General features: G+C 39.3%; 1 protein-coding gene across 3 annotated transcripts in view; it reads left to right on the top strand.

Moving 5' to 3' along the window:
- Positions 1-17,669, top strand: part of FGF13 (fibroblast growth factor 13) — a 607,550-nt gene that overhangs the window by 379,377 nt on the left and 210,504 nt on the right. For 2 of the 3 annotated variants that reach the window (XM_015128297.3, XM_015128298.3), the window contains exon 3: positions 286-453. The exons of the other annotated variant lie outside the window; for it this stretch is intronic. In XM_015128297.3, coding sequence (XP_014983783.1) covers positions 286-453 — 168 coding nt within the window. The remainder of the gene's footprint in view (positions 1-285; positions 454-17,669) is intronic. 3 annotated transcript variants of the gene reach the window in all.

Here is a 17,669-nt window from a genome sequence, read left to right as displayed (position 1 = left end):
ACATGAGTATCCATATTAAAATACGTTTTTGCACTTTGGGTATGATTTAACACTGTTTTCATTGTACTAGCAACAGAGGTATAGATAGTCGAGTAGCTGTTTGCAAGGCTTTAGTATTTTAGACTAAGCCCATTAAAGTGAAATCACTAAGCTATGAGATGTTTTTCTTTGAAACTTTTCTTAGGGCTATTGTTTTAGTCTTCCCTGGGAGTAGATTTGATTTAAGATATTCGTTGCTTTTCTGAGGCTCTAACTTGAGTTCATTTTGTTATGTGGTGACCACAGTTCTGGATGACGCCCCCCCTGGCACACAGGAATACATTATGTTACGACAAGATTCCATCCAATCTGCGGAATTAAAGAAAAAAGAGTCCCCCTTTCGTGCTAAGTGTCACGAAATCTTCTGCTGCCCGCTGAAGCAAGTACACCACAAAGAGAACACAGAGCCGGAAGGTTTGTGCACGACAGACGCGTGTTTTGCTTGTTTTCTCTCATTCTTCTCTCTTTCTCTTTCTTTTGGATTGTGCATTGCCCTCTGGTGTGCTGTGTGTTGTTCAGATCCTGCCATAGCTAGGAGGCCCCCTGGCTGGCTGGTGAAAGTGTTATACAGTCTCAGATGGGACGCTGTATAATATGGTCATCTCTGGCACAGCGCACAGCGTTACACTGCTTTTCACAGCTGAAACATTTTCAGTTGCTGTCATTTTACTGCCCCGTTTGGGCTGGCAAAGTTGCTTGCTTCTGTTGCCAACATCTGGCCAAGTCTGTTCCCATCACCTTGCATTCCTGAAGCAGCAGTCAGCTGAGGAATGAAACTTCTAAAATGAAATAATGAGAGGATTGTTTCAAAAATTGTCAACTCTCCTTCACTCCATACAGCTTCTGCATTGCACTCGACGAATGCTCATGATCTACTTAGTTTGCTGAAGCAGGTCTAGATTACCTATATAATGCACGCCCCGTTGCACTTTGCCATGGTAAAATGCATGCCTAAAGGAAACTATGAGTAGTTTGTTTTTTCTTTTCAGCTCAAGTACAGGTTTGGACAACTCTACTTGCTGTTACTTAAACTGAGGTTAATAAGGTACTCACTGCAACCCGTATCACAAATATACCTTCAAAGTATTTCGTCTGGCCAGAAATGGTATTTATTCATTGTTTCCAACATTTTTGCATCTATCAAAGAGGAGTATTTTTCACATTACAAATAAAATGTGGTAAATGTATTGCCATCTGTTTACATTCCAGCTTCCAAAATAACATCTGAGAATTATAATGTAAATGCTAATACTTACTGTTAAACAGCCCATTTTCCCCTCACATTAAGTATCATTGAGGCAGTTTACCAATGAATGACATTTGGAAGTGACAATTCACCTGTTCTTTGGCAGTTGGTGTATACTTTTGTGGTTTTTGTATAATTTCTAAAAGCGACCTTGTTTCTATTTCAAGTTACCCTTTTGCATCATTAGAGGAATCTTTTTTTTTTTTTTTTTTGAGACGGAGTCTCACTCTGTCGCCCGGGCTGGAGTACAGTGGCCGGATCTCAGCTCACTGCAAGCTCCGCCTCCCGGGTTCACGTCATTCTCCTGCCTCAGCCTCCCGAGTAGCTGGGACTATAGGCGCCCGCCACCTCGCCCGGCTAGTTTTTTGTATTTTTTTAGTAGAGACGGGGTTTCACCGTGTTAGCCAGGATGGTCTCGATCTCCTGGCCTCGTGATCCGCCCGTCTCGGCCTCCCAAAGTGCTGGGATTACAGGCTTGAGCCACCGCGCCCGGCCTAGAGGAATCTTAAGATAATTGTCTTTCTGATCTGGGAAAGACTGGCATGTGGGTTAAAATTTGGTGAGTAAATAAATTTCTCCAAATGCACTCTAGTCCACACTTTTGGAAGCAAAACTTCACAACTCAAAGTTTCCCCTCTTCTTCTTTCCAAACAGAGTTTTAGACAATCATTGGGAGACAATGAGAAGCCTACATGTATCTGTGTTTAATTCAACAATAGAATAGAGCACTCATATTTATATTCTACCCATACTTTTGGTATCTAAACTATTCACGTTGAGTGTGACCACCGATTTTCACACATATTCATCTGGAGGTATAAATGGTGAACCTTACAGTGAGTAAAAGCAATCATTTGGTTGTTTAGTGGACAAGATACTAACTTTATTTTGTACTTTATTTAAATAAAAAATTTTAACTAGTGACAATTACTTTACTATATATACTACATTCCAATATTCTCTGCTTTTTTTCTCTAAAAATTATAAACACACACACACACACACACACAGTTTTTGTACTTGCAAATCAGCCCAAAAATCAAAATTTGGTTTCGTTAAGAAAAATAACCCAGTTAAGAGGCAGCTGGTTAAATTCAGTCAAGCAATCAGTTACATAATTAAAATGTTTTTAACAATATTTCAGATTTTTAAAAACCGTTTAAACCCCATTCCTTTTATTATTACATACCATTTTGACAGGATCTGTCATTTTCCAGTACCATCTGGAGTGTATTGTCAATACTGTTATGAATATTTTCAGATATAGAGAATTCTTAAGAGAATAGGTAGCAGTTCAACTCTCTTCTACAAAGTTTGGGTAGTTTTTGATCTGTCATTTAATCCACATATTGAGCTGTTGCCATTGTGTTTAATGGGGCTGCCATCCTTTCACTTGTGTACTGTGATGATGGGCGTTGTCTTCTTTCAGATTGGAGATTTTCCTTAGTCTTGCCCTCCTTTCAGATCTTCCTGCCGCGAAATCAAAGCTAATATTTCTGTCTTTATTCTTATGAATGATTTGTAACTAGTGTTAAAGTCAGAGGTTTTCTGGGATGACGTTTAAATACTATTTGCAATCTTATTGTACCCCGGCAAGCAAGATCCCAGAATCTAATTGTGAACTCGGACCTTAAAATGAAAACACTTGATCTCTACACAAATTAACAGGATTCAGAAGACTTTAGATGGGGGCGAAAGAAAACATGCTGTGGAGCTGACCTTGGATAAATAAGGAAACATTGCCAAGAAATTAACATGCTTACTTCATGTAGGATATCGAAGCTCATCATTTCCAGGAGGTGAAGTAACTGTGGGTTTGGAAGGGTTCACTGGTCATTCTGGTAACCGGGAAGATTTTTTGCAGGACTGTTTTTTAATTGCCATAAGTTATAGTGTTCAGTTCCCTCTTAAAGTTGTTGTAAAATTTTATTATAGTTCGTAGAAATAAAAGACCTCTTTTTTTTACAAATGGATAGTGTTTTGCATTAAAACTGTGTCTACACATTGAAACATTTCATTGTTATGTGAAACATTTTGAAGAGATATTCCCTGTCATGGTCTCCGTGCCAAAACATGAGACCTTAACTGACCTTGGCTGTGGATGCCCACGAATTCTACAGCAGGTGAAGGCAATGGACAGGGTGGTTAAGCCATACATTGTTTGGTCTATGCAATGCCAACATACTAGTATAACCTCTTCTAATGAGGTTATTTTTTTATGCAATGTTAAAACCCCCAAAAGAAAAATAAAAAAAAAATTTAAGCCTTTTGGGGAAATAAATGTTTGAATTGCATAAGCTTTAGAAACGATTAATTAAATTAAACAGGTTTATGATACAGTTGGAATTACTAAATTGATAAAAATTATCCAACTCTTTTTTAATTAGTATAGATAAAGTCTTACTGTTCCTTTTGTTTGGCAGTGGTTTATAAGGGCTGGGCTATTTTCATAGTTTATGACCTCTTACGATTTGCTACAGATAATTTAACATTGTTTATAGTCACCCATCTTTTTAAAGATATTTTTGTATTATGTCCAGGGCCCTCAGAATCCATATAAAATGATACATAAAGGGACTGAAATAGCTCACTGGCTTTTCAGGATACACGAAGGCCAAATTACACTTTGGCAAAACCAGGTTTCTATTTATGAATATCCAATTCCGAAACAATTTTTTAAATCTGTTCCAAACATTTGTGATTTTCAGTGACACGATTATTTCTATAAAAACCACTTATGATATAATATTATGTGAGTGCTGGAATTTGGCTGAAGAAGTGCACACAAGTATCTGAGAGTGTAATTTGGCCCAGTACCAGCAATGTTCTTTGTTAAAAGAAAGCCACATGGAGAGTGGAGATCATTACCAAAATCTTTTTCTTACCGTTCCAGGGGCCTTTTGGCAAAAGAAAGTATAAGCTTCATAGCTTTATTTTTTTGTTCACTTTATCTTTCTATGCCATGTGTGCCAAAATGAAATCACTAGTTTAGAGTAACTCCTGGAAGCCAGTCTAATATTAGCAGAGTTGTCATTTCCTAAATGCCACTCCTTGTGCTTTTACTGATGTTCGAAGATTGTTAAAGAGAATCACACCAAGATAAACATGCTTGCAAGTAGATAGTGCTGGAAATCTACAGGGAAAAGTAAATCATGGATTCCCAGCATTTGCTTTTAGGGTTGAAAATTCTGATTACATAGTAAATGTGAAGAAATTAATGCAACATAGGAAAGTAGTACAGAGCTTGGTGATTTGTCACCATCTTTTTATCAGGCATTTGGGCTCTTTGCTATAGTCCTGTTTTCATGTGATTTCCCACACACGCACGCACACACACACACACACACTCTGTCTCTCCCTTAGGGCATTCGTAAGCTTTTTATTCAGAGAGCCATCCAATCATTGTGGGTTTGGTTGGAGAAGAGAATCTGTACTGGAGACTGATGATAAAGTATGGCAGCTTCCACCAACCAAGAGAAAGCAAAATTTCATGCTAAATGGTAAGGGGGTATATTTGTAACTACCATGTCTATTACTCTGATAATGCATTGGGTTATTGCAGAAAGAGTATACGTCACCATGAATATCAGTCTTGCCTTAATGATGGGAGAGGAGGAAGTCAGAGGAATGCTAAGGAACATGCTGAGGGAAATGTTTTTCATCTTCATGTTTTTTCAACACCGTTGTTTCCCGTTGTACCCCGTTGTACCTTTCTCATCTTAATACTAATTTTCCTTTCGAGAAAAATATGTCAGCATCAATTTTAATTAATAATTAAATAAAACTAAACTGTGGTTATTAAATCGTTTTGTCACTAAGCTAGAGTTGGGTAATAACCTCTGATGCTTGTCAGCTGAAAATATCTTGACTTTCAGGAAAGACATAACTAGGTTCCATGTCTGTCTCCTTTAGAATAATTGAGGGGACATTCGTTTTCTATTAGAAAAGCATGGGGCCTTAGTTTGCATTTCTTTAATGATCAGTGATAATGAGCTTTTTTTTTCTAATGTGTTTGTTGCCTGCATGAATGTCTTCTTTTGAGAAGTGTCTGTTCATGTCCTTTGCCTACTTTTTAATGGGGTTGTTTTGTTTTTCCCTTGTAAATTTGTTTAAGTTCCTTGTAGGCTCTGGATATTAGACCTTTGCCAGATGGACAGATTGCAAACATTTTCTCCCATTGTATAAGTTCCCTGTTCACTCTGATGATAGTTCCTTTTGCTGTGCAGAAGCTCTTTAGTTTAATTAAATCCCATTTGTCAATTTTTGCTTTTGTTGCAATTGCTTTTGATGTTTTCGTTATGAAATATTTGCCCATGCCTATGTCCTGAATGGCATTGCCTAGATTTTCTTCTAGGGTTTTTGTAGTTTTGGGTTTTACATTTAAGTATTTAATCCATCTTGAATTAAGTTTTGTATAAGGTACAAGGAAGAGGTCCAGTTCTAATTTTCTGCATATGACTAGCGAGTTTACCCAGCACCATTTATTAAGTAGGGAATCCTTTCCCCACTCCTTGTTTTTGTCAGGTTTGTCAAAGATCAGATGGTTGTAGGTGTGTGGTCTTATTTCTGATTTCTCTATTCTGTTCCATTGTTGTAAGTGTCTGCTTTTGTACCAGTACCATGCTGTTTTGGTTACTATACCCTTATAGTATAGTTTCAAGTCAGGTAGCATGATGCCTCCAACTTTATCCTTTTTGCTTAGGATTGTCTTGGCTATGCGGGCTCTATTTGGTTTCATATGAACTGTAATATTGTTTTTTTCTAATTCTGTGAACAATGTCAATGGAAGTTTAATGGGAACAGCATTGAATCTATAAATTACTTTGGGCAGTATGGCCATTTTAAACATATTTACTTTTTCTATCCATGAGCATGGAATGTTTTTCCATTGGTTTGTGTCCTCTGCTTTATTTTGAGCAGTGGTTTTTAGTTCCCTTGAAGAGGTGTTTCACATCCCTTGTTAGCTGTATTCCTAGGTATTTTATTCTCTTTGTAGCAATTGTGAATGGGAGTTCATTCATTATTTGGCTCTCTGCTTGTCTGTTGTTGGTATATAGGAATGCTCGTGATTTTTGCACATTGATTTTGGATCCTGAGACTTTGCTGAAGTTGCTTATCAGCTTAAGAAGCTTTGGGGCTGAGACAATGGGGTTTTCTAGAGATAGGATCACATCATCTGCAAAGAAAGACAATTTGACTTCCTCTCTTCCTATTTGAATACCCTTTATTTATTTCTCTTACCTGACTGCTGTGACCAGAACTTCCAATACTGTGTTGAATAGGAGTGGGGAGAGACAGCATCCTTGTTTTGTGCTGGTTTTTAAGGGGAGTGCCCCCAGCTTTTGCCCATTCAGAATGATTTTGGCTGTGGGTTTGTCATAAATGGCTCTTCTTATTTTGAGGTATGTTCCTTCAATAATTAGTTTATTGAGAGTTTTTAACATCAACGGGTGTTGAATTTTACTGAAGACCTTTTCTGCATCATTAGAGAAATGCAAATCAAAGCCACAAGGAGGTACCATCTCATGCCAGTCAGAAAAGTGATTATTAAAATATTAAGAAACAACAGATGGTAGTGAGGCTGTGGATAAATAGGAATTCTTTTCCACTGTTGGTGGGAATGTAAATTAGTTCAACCATTGTGGAAGATAGTATGGCAATTCCTCAAAGACCTAGAACCACAAATACCATTTGACCCAGCAATCCCATTACTGGGCATATACTTAAAGAAATATAAATCATTCTGTTATAAAAACACATGCATGCGTATGTTCATTGCAGCACTCTTCCCAGTAGCAAAGACATGGAATGAACCCAAATGCCCATCAATGATAGGCTGGATAAAGAAAATGTGATACATATACACCATGGAATACTGTGCAGCCATAAAAAGGAAAGAGATCATGTCCTTTGCAGGGACATGGATGGAGCCAGAAGCCATTATCCTCAGCAAACTAACACACAGGAACAGAAAACCAAACACCACATGTTTTCACATGTAAGTGGGAGCTGAACAATGAGAACACATGGACACAGGGAGGGGAACATCACACAGTGGAGCATGTAGAGGTGGGGGTATGCGGGGAAGGGAGAGCATCAGGAGAAGTAGCTAATGCATGCTGGGCTTAATATCTTGGTGATGGTTTGATAGGTGCAGCAAACCACCATGGCACACATTTATGTAACAAACCTGCACATCCTGCACATGTATGCTGGAACTTAAAAAGAAAAGCATGGGACCATGTGTTCTGGTGACTCTGAAGAGATAAGAAGACTGTATTCTCAACTAATTTCAAAGTCACTTTTTTTCTTCCATGACTTAGGGCCACCCTGCCTTTGATTTATGACCTGAATGATGACAAAATGACACGAGACAATTTTCTTTGCTCATTGAAGCAAATGGCAGCTTAATTGAAGAGTCACAAGAAAGATAAAAAAAAAAATTAGTCCAAATTAATGCCAGAAATCTGGTGGCTTTGGTCACTAGCAATGAGTAAATACGATCCTCTCCCCACAAAGTATTTAATTCTGATTCACTTACAGCTTATGTCCTGATAACATTAGGAAACCAGCAATGGCAATGAAACTCATTCTTTCTTCCCTCCTATTTCCCCTACCTTATGGCAGCACACACAAAATTAAGCCATATTTTGCGGATAGTTTCTACTCTCTGGAAAACTTACAGTCTAATCAAGGAGTATGTATAGTAGCCAGTAATTCACTTTCATAAGATGGACATTTATCATTCGCTTATTGAATATATGCATCTCCATTCAGTCTCTAGGCTGGAGGCTGGCTTTTACAGTAGAAACTAATAACCATTCATTCTTTAAAATAGTATTCACTTTTTAAAGCAACTGACCTCTCCTCTCCCTTGATCTTATGTGTTCCAATCATGGTGGTGGTTTCCTTGAGACAAAATTGTTTCTCCTTTGTAACTCTCTTGGCTGAGGTCTTCCTTAGTTAATTCTTGGAGCAGACATTTCTCCTGTATGAAGCCAGCACCAATGAACCGTTTCAGGCATTTATGTTTAAAATGATACTTATCTGCAAAAGTGCTTTGAAAGTTCTACTAGATGAATGACAGTGTATGCTGGTGATTTTGATTTTAAAAAGTCAAAATCAAAGATACTTGAAAACATGTGGAAATTATACATCCATGTGGGTGCTGCCCCTTTCAAGGCCAAGACATCAGGGATTGTGTTGCCAACTTTTCTGGAGTTTGTTTCTCTTCCCAGCCAGTTGATAAACCGCTTAAGAAATTCTGCCTTCTGGACTCAGCATGGTATGACCCAGCTAGGCTATGTTCCATGTCCAACAAAGGCATAGCCTGAAAGACTAGTTGATTCCCCCAAATCAAGCCCAATCCTGATATTAGAAGTCTACCTCTATTAAGGAGATGCACAAGAATGTTCTGCTCCCTCTGCTCCAATTTTCACCCCGTCTTTTGTTTTAAATGACAATTCACTTTCCTGGTTGAAGAGAATACGGGAGTGAACTATACTCTTTTTCACAGGTTCTTAAATAGTTATCAGATCAACGTTTTCCAATAATATTTCATGCGACATTGATCATACATTTATGTAAGAAGACAGCATTTGAAGTCAAACATATGTTTCCCAAATTATACACCATTCCTAGAGAGTCACAATGCATATGAGTATATGAAAGATTTTAAAGAGTCTTGCAGATTATGAAGCTGTCTACCTTAGGCAATTCAGTGGTAAACAGCATCTTCCAGCTACTGGACCCTTTTACTGATAATACAGATAAATATCTGCCAACGAACACTTTGGGAAAGGCCCTGCTGGCTCTACTAAGCAGTGTATTCTCATCAAAGATGAGCTATGTCAAGTAGCACACTTTTGAAAATGATTGCTGTTCCCTTCCTCTCTGACTCCCACCTACTATCTTTAGAGAAATGCTACTCAAAGTGTTGTTCATGTATCCCAAATTGTTTGTTATCAATCCATGACTAGATAAGGATCTTATGCCAGAAAGTAAATCACTGCTTCCTTGGTAAAGAAAGTATTGTTGTCTCGCTGTGAAAAGTAATGTCAGCTGAACTAAATAAGAATTGTATTAAGTAACATAGTTCACAGATCAGTGCTAGGTTTGTGTACCATACATTGAGTAACACTGCTTTAGATTAGTGATTCTCAAACTTGGCTGTACATTGGAAGCAACTGAGGATCTTTAAATACTACTGTTGCCTGAGCTCAACATCAAACCAAAACCTGACAATCAAACAAACAAACAAACAAAACCTGCAAAATCTCTTGTTATGCTTCTGGTCACAAGGATTTCAAATAAGAGATACTCAACTTTTAGTTATTAGTTTTTATATGGATAAAATGTTTCTGTTCTATGTCCTTATTGTAAATTATTTCATGAGAAGAAATGTTTCTTGAGAAGAAATAATTAAATAAAAAGGACTTTATAAGTGGAAAAAAATTTCTTGTTGTGTAGGCTCAACAGGGGTACTTTTTTTTTTAATCTCCCTAAGTGATTATAATGTGCTAACAGGGTTGAAATCACTGCCTTAGGAAATAATCGCCTTGGCATAAGGTCTGCTGAGTGATGTCAGCTGTCAATCCAGGAATCTTATCATGCTGATTGCATGGGCCTCTTCAAAAGGTGCCCTGTGATAGAGGGCTCAGCTGCAGAGGCAGCCCTTATATGACCTTTAGAACTTATGACCATGTAAGGTATCCATCTTTCCCACCATGTGTGCATACACACCTTTCTGAAGTTTCCTTACTTTTTTGCCACTCTGTGCTTTTAGAAAATAAATTAGGCTTCTCCATAAGCGTGTGGTAATCTGCCACCTTGTGACCAACATTCTTTCTTGCAAGCAATTGTTGAAACACTTGTTCTGCTCTTCGAATCTGATGCAGCTTGCACATATAAGTCAAAGAGTTGCTCAGAAGCCGTGTATATAACTGTACTTAAACAAGAAGATAGAGAAGGAGAAAAGGGTGTCACGATATGCCAGAAAAGTACTGACAATTCTTTACTTGATTGCTACTGCTCTAGAGTAAGATTGCAAAGCTTGACTCAAGCAGCTTGTAACCCGGGTATCTCTCTCTCTCTGTTACACCAGAGGCTGCTATCATCGAAGCATTGCCCTTATCATCTAAATGTAATCGGCTACTGCAACATAAAAAGATTACAGCAGCCTGTATATGAAAATTGACTCTGACATGATTAGGAGGCTTTCATTGCTATCCATGTTTATAAATCATTCCTAGCATTTTAAACTACATGGATTCGGATATTCATTTCTTATACTCTACTGCATTTTTTAGTGTGCTTAAGAATAACACCTTGAATAGTGACCACTGGGAAAGTGTTAAACAAGAGACGTTACATTCTGCATTTTATCAGCACTTACCCTTGTCTTGCCTCACAGCCAATATCCACACTCACTCCAACACATGAAAATCACTTGTCCACTTCCACCCATGTGCTAGCAAATTTTTACTTATGAGCCCTAGCTATTTTAAGATATATATTCTCAGAACAGCTCCAGGACAACCTTCAGGCATGTCCAGCTTTGGAAGCAGCAAGTGTACATTGGCCCCAAGACTATATCTACAACAGGGAAAGGGAAGAGAGCGTACATGCACTGGGCCACATCTTCAGTGCCAACACTGTGCATAGCCCCTTAGAAGCATGATCACAAAAACCCTGTCAGATCGGGTTGCTACCACCATTTCACAGATCAACAAACTAAGGTGCAGAAAGAGTAAGTCACTTCACCAGTAAATGGGAGGACTTGATTTGAACCTAGTTTTTCTGGCTTCTAAAGCCCATGCCTCCTCCCCTCCGTGGCTTCTCCATATGCTCAGTTTCCCCCACTCTTGCGCCACAAGTGCATTTGTTATCTATTACAAATTGTAGTGCTAAAAAGTGATCTTAAGTGTAAAGAAATAAAAGTCTTCTACAGTCCTTCCTCAGCTTTGTGAAAGCAAGAGTTTGTCATAAGCAGAAGGGACACAGGAGGTACTTGCTCATTCTATACGCCTAAGATTAGGTGGAGTGCAGCACTCAAAAGGAGGAGATGAAATGATCTTTACCTTTAAGGAACTGATGACTTGGTCCCGGCGTACAAATAGTGGAGCGATTAATGAATACTTAAATTCAATTTAAATTCAATAGATCTGTTCCTAGATAAAAGATATTAAAAGCTCACTTGTCTACTCTGCTTTCTTTAGGCTAGAGAATGTGCCTTTCCACCTATGTATTAGTCAGTTCTCACAGTGACTAATAAAGAAATACCTGAGACTGGGTAATTTATGAGAAAAATAGGTTTAATTGGCTCAGCCACAGGGCAGTTCTTGGTTACTTCAGGTCAATTTTTCTTCCACTTAAAAACCTTTTCTCAGACAGTATTCTGCAGGCTGTACAAGAAGCCTGATGCTGGCATCTGCTTAGCTTCTGGGGAGGCCTCGGGAGACATTTAATCATGGCAGAAGGCAATGCAGGAGCCAGCACTTCACATGGCCAGAGCAGGAGGAAGAGAGAGCAGGGTGGGGGGTGCCACACATTTTTTAATGACCAGATCTCATGAGAACTCACTCTCAGGAGAAGAGCACTGAGCTGATGGTGCTAAACCATTTATGAGAAATCTCCCTCATCATCCAATCACCTCCCAGCAGTCCCCACCTCTAATACTGGGGATTACAGTTGAACATGAGATTTAGGTGGAGACACAGATCCAAACCATATTAACCATAATAGTAAAAATGAGGAAATGTCATTTTTAATTATTCAAGAGCTGATTCCATTGTTTAGCTTTTTCCTTGTCTAGTAAAATTTCTACCATTGTTTGGAGTATTACTAAAACTTGCCCTGAGCACTTTTCCAAGTCCCATAGGATCAGATATTACGTAGACATCTGGGTATTAGGAAAGAATTATTTTTTATAACTTATGGGATCCCTACTCTCTAGCCTAAGGTAATTAATAATGAAAACAATGATTGATAGTTATCCAGAACTTAGTATTTGCGGTAGGGACGGAAAGGGTATGACCCCTTCTCCATCATAAATATTCACAGCCAACAGTCAGCACTATAAGAAAACAGGTTAATAAGAGAACAGTACAACAAATGTATTACTATTATACACACACATGTTCATACAAAATATGAACTCAAAGAGAGGCCAACAGATTGAGACTTAAATGCCTTCTTCACAGGGGAGAGGGAAATGAGAGTGGTAGGAGTAGATGATTTTCAGGGAGAATGAATAGACCCAGTGCTCAGACAATGATTCAGAGGAGCAAAGGTTGTCTTATGCAGATAAAGTTTCTTAGGTAATCTCTTGGAACTACTATTTTAAGATATATATTCTCAGAACAGCTCTAGGATAACCTTCCAGCATGATCAGCTTTGGAAACAGCAAGGGTTCATTGACTTAAAGACCAGATCCACAAGGGGGAAAGGGAAGAGAGCACAATTCCACTGGCCCACTACTACATGTAGTGAGAGCACTGTCCATAGCCCCTTAAGAAGAGTGGCTGAAAGGTCTGTCTGGGTGTGGTGATGAGTCTCACTCTCTTCTCCCGTGGTTTGAGCTTTCCAGGTTATTTGATGAGATCCCTAGGGAATTGGACTTAAGATGATTGTATTTCTTTTGGAAAGAAGCTTTTTTGCGCAGATAGGGAAATTCCGGAAGAGTCCTTCACTTCATTTGGCATGGGAGCCGGTAGAAAAGGCAAGGTTAGCGGGACCCTGATTCTGTGGCAGCTTCTCGGGTCTCTCAGCATGCCAAAGTGGCAGTCTTCAGGGTATCCGTTTATGGGCCCCCAACAGTGCCGAACACTTTACGTAACATCATCTGAATTCTCACAGTAATTTTTGAAGGTAAGTAGGTTGGTATTTTTTCTCTCCATTTTATAGATGAGGAAACGGACACTCGGACGTGAAATAACTTGTTCAAAGTCACCTGGCTGGAAAATGGTAAAACCAATAGTGAAATGCAGCTTATCTCACTCCAAAGTCCGTTTCCTTTCAGTTACATGAAAATGTGTTTCAAACCAAAGGTGGCCTTAGAAGGGGCCCCCACTTTGTTCTCTAGTCGTGTGGGTAATACCTTATTGAGACATATTGCCTGATGTACCAAGTAACCAAAGCTGGAGGGACCTTGTACTTGCCGTCAGAAAAACAATCAAGAGTTGACTTGTTCTTAAGAGAAAATAGAAATTTACAGATGTAATTTAAAAATATGTTTTTAGGGCAAATTCCTATGACATTCGACTTGGTCAAAATACTTTACGATCTGCATTGTCAGAGTTGGAATCTATTCACTCTGCTGGTTTAAGTTTCTCAGCCACAGGGCAGTTCTTGGTTACTTCAGGTCAGTTTTTCTTCCACTTAAAAACCTTGTCTCAGACAGTATCTTCTGGCGACCTAAGCACCTGCATGAAAAAAGTGTCATTACACAGTGAGAAGTGACTTAAGGCACATGAGTATTAAGTCCTGCTCACCGGATTGGGTCACTGTTAAGAGATTATTCTTCGCAGTTTGTACAAGGAGTGGGACTGCATGCAATGGTCCATTTTCCTCCGAAAGCATGAAGAAGGAGGACCCAGCAATTTTCATGATGTATTCTGTGCAGAAGATTCTATACTGTGCTATAGTTAGATGCTTAGCTAACAAGTTTTAGCATCTTTTATGTGCCATGTACTTCAGGTTTATTATTGCTAATCTTCCCAACCACCCCATGAGGTGCGTGTCATCAGTCTTGAAAGGCATAATGGGAAATGAGTGTAGAGATGTGAAATTCTCATTCAACGTCACACAGCTAATTGGTGTCTTGATTGAGATTCGAAGCCAAGTCTGTTTAGTTCCCAAGCCTGATCTTTTCCACCATACTGTGCTGTCTCAGCTCTTCCTATATCCTGACTCCTTTTAGGCATAAGAAACGAGAAAAGAGCTCAGCCCTATCTTACCGACTTTTGGCAAGAGCTTATCTTTAGAAGAAAACTGGAGAACTGTCTTTAACCTCTCAGCAGGATATACTTACCCAGTGCACCCAATGAAGGACTTCCTTTTTGTGTTTCCCACATCCTGGTTTGATTGTTGGGATACACAGTAGGCAAGGGGTTAAACAAAGCAACATTCTTGAGATTTGTCACACGTCCCTTCCCTTTGTTCCCTGTATGAACATCTGGTCACTTTAATTCCTCCTTGAGGGCAGAAATAGAATCTCAACTGCAGGTCATTTTTCCTGAAATGTTTGCTTCAATGGTGTCATGCTTCAAACACACAGTTCACCTGGAACCACTAGGCCTTAACTGATTCTGTCGTGAGCTCCCTCGTCAAGAAAAGGGAAGGAGTGATGCAAAGTTCTGGGAGTGCTGTGTTTCTGAGGTGCAGTGCACTCTGGTAGAGGAAGCCCATTTTAGGTCATCCAGATTTGGGCACTCCTAGTGAGAGTTCAGAGATTTCATTCTTGCTGCAGACTTTTGTCTTCACCTTGGATTGTGGTGATCTTTTGCACTGAGAGGTGTGGCATCCTTTTGACGATGGTCTGTCCACAGATACAGGGAGATTCTAGGAAATGACACATCCATATTGAGATTCTTTGCTCCTTCTCTCTTTCTTTCCATGCATGAGCACAGGTGACTTACCCTGAATTGGGTGTAAGACCTTCACAGAGGACCTCGTTAGGGCAGGAGCTGTCTCAGTTGAGCTCCACCAGAGACCTGCCATTGCCCTCATAATGGCACAGTTGATTGTGTCCCTTCCAAAAGCACAAAACACTGGGACAAGGGAAACATGCCCCTTTGTGATTGCTGGTTGCCATTCAAAGAGGGTTTGAATACACACACACACACACACACACAAATGCACACATACTACTATTTAAAATAGTTTATTTGGGGGAAAAACACTTAAAAGCAGAATAGTGCAGCTCACATGGTCCCTCTACTGAGTCCTTTCTATGATACATCCAGCCCAACAAAGCCCAGATTAATCACAGCCCTTTATGGGATAATATGTGCTCAAGCAAGCCATTCATACAGCGAGGACATTTGTCTAGCAGACTGCCTCAGGCTGTGAACAAAATCGGGTTCTTTTCAAGCAACAAGGAAGGAACAAAGGGCATTTCAAAAAGTGGGGATTATAGAAGCTGCCAGCAAGTAACTTTTCTCTTATGTTCCTTCTTCAGCCATTTCCCCTCTGTCCTTACTTGATTTTTCTCTGAGAAGACAGCATTTAGAATCCATGTTAGAAGATTCATGAACTAATTCAGTAAATCTCTAATTGGCATACAAGGTAAGCTGTTCACTTAGTGGATAATTGGTTAATTGTACCCAGAATATTTAATGAGGGAGAAAAAAATCCCCAAAGCAAATCAGAATAGTTAGGGACCTTTTCCTCTAGTGCCACTTTTTCTTTGTGAATGGCTACTGGTGTCTTAAAAGTGGTCTATCTCCCTTCCCAACCAGGACACCATTTAAATATACAACCTCCATTGCATCCCTATTTATAATAGAGGTTTATTAAATAGATACCATAAGCATAGCATAGACAGTGTCTGTCAACAGTAAGTGCTCAATTAATATTTATTGTTACAAATAACTTATTTAGCTAACACATTTTGATATTCTGTGTTCAGCGGCCATTTGCTCTAATTCCCAGGTGGCAAATAACTGAGTGCTTCTCATCACCATTAGCAGAACTGATATATTTGTTAATAGATGTTTATTGAGTGTCTTGCATAAGCAGGCATTATGGTGGCTAGGCACAGCATGATAAGACAGATTACATCTCTGCCCTCAAGGAGGAATTAAAGACTAGCAGGAAAGCAGACTTTGAACTAGTTAATTATTAAGATTGTGTTGCATTCAAAAACACTCTAATACATAGTGGCTTAAACCAGCTAAATATATTTTATTTCTTTTGGGCTATAGGTTGGCTATGCGGTTCTGCTGATCTAAGCTGGGCATTGCTGATCTTTCCTGGGCTCAACAATATATTTGTGGTCAGCTGGTAAGGCAGGGTGGCACTGACTGTTCTACGATGAGTTTGTATAGGACACCTCAGCTCCTCATGTGTCTTTTAAGTCTTATTTACCTACTTTAATATTTCATTTATTAATTTTTTTCATTCAACATTTACTGAGCAACTTTTCTGTGTGTCAGGCACTATATGGCCTTGCATTTAAATTGCTTAGGAATGAGTTCTATGCTGGTAACAGACATTCAGTATTATTAGCCTCTGGCCAGTATTAAAACCATGAGAGCAGATGAGACACACAGGGAGAGAGAATAGAGAAGCAAGGCCTGGGGCATAGAAACAGTGTAAGATGTTATAGAGGAGAAAGGACTCCAGAAGAAAAAGAAGGAAAAGCAAGAGAATGAGGTCTAGGGAAGCCAAGGAAGGCCTCGGCTTCAGGATGGAGGAATGGATCAGTAGCGCTGAATGCAGTAAATCATTGCTAATTTAATACAATCCTTTCATATATCCCTTTTAGCATCTATGCTTTGTAATCCAATTCCTTTCAAGGTAGAACAGATGTGTCTGCCTCTCGTGCTGTTGGGAATAACTGGCATAAATCACTGAAATAGTTAAAATGACCCTTGATAGATGGAGTGATGAGGAATGAGATGCTGTCTGAGTGCTAAGGAAAGAGTAGGTCTTTGTAAAGATGTCATCAATTTTTCTTTTCTATAATGCCTGTACAGTTTAAGGCTTTGGCAAGACCGATTTATTCTTTTTTTTTATTTTTTATTTTTTATTTTTTTTGAGATGGAGTTTTGCTCTGTCGCCCAGGCTGGAGTGCAGTGGCCAGATCTCAGCTCACTGCAAGCTCCGCCTCCCGGGTTCACGCCATTCTTCTGCCTCAGCCTCCCAAGTAGCTGGGACTACAGGCGCCCGCCACCTCGCCCAGCTAGTTTTTTTTTTGTACTTTTTAGTAGAGACGGGGTTTCACCGTATTAACCAGGATGGTCTCGATCTCCTGACCTCGTGATCCGCCCGTCTCGGCCTCCCAAAGTGCTGGGATTACAGGCTTGAGCCACCGCGCCCGGCCCCGATTTATTCTTTTGTTGTTTATCCTTTTATCCTTTTGAATGTAGTTAAGCTTGCTCAGTAATTTTTTCTGTAATCTAAAAATACTGGACCACTGAGAATTAAAATTAAATCACCCCTTGAGTTTGGTATTTTAAAACTGACAAACTTTGAAGAAGCCATATTAATATGGTGCAATCAAGATGACATTACATGTGTTGCCAATAAACCAAGTGTTCTGCCAACTTTACAAACGTGCACTTTTGCTAGACTGTAGAAATTGATTCCTTGTCTAGCAGTGAACGTTTCTTGCTGAATGAAAGAACTAGTGTTTAAAAAGAACAAATACACAGTTTTGTGG

This window comes from Macaca mulatta, chromosome X, assembly GCF_049350105.2.
Source record: "Macaca mulatta isolate MMU2019108-1 chromosome X, T2T-MMU8v2.0, whole genome shotgun sequence".
NCBI classification, from domain to species: Eukaryota; Metazoa; Chordata; class Mammalia; order Primates; family Cercopithecidae; genus Macaca; species Macaca mulatta.
The sequence above is the reverse complement of the archived record's forward strand: the minus strand, read 5'-3'. Positions and strand labels throughout refer to the sequence as shown.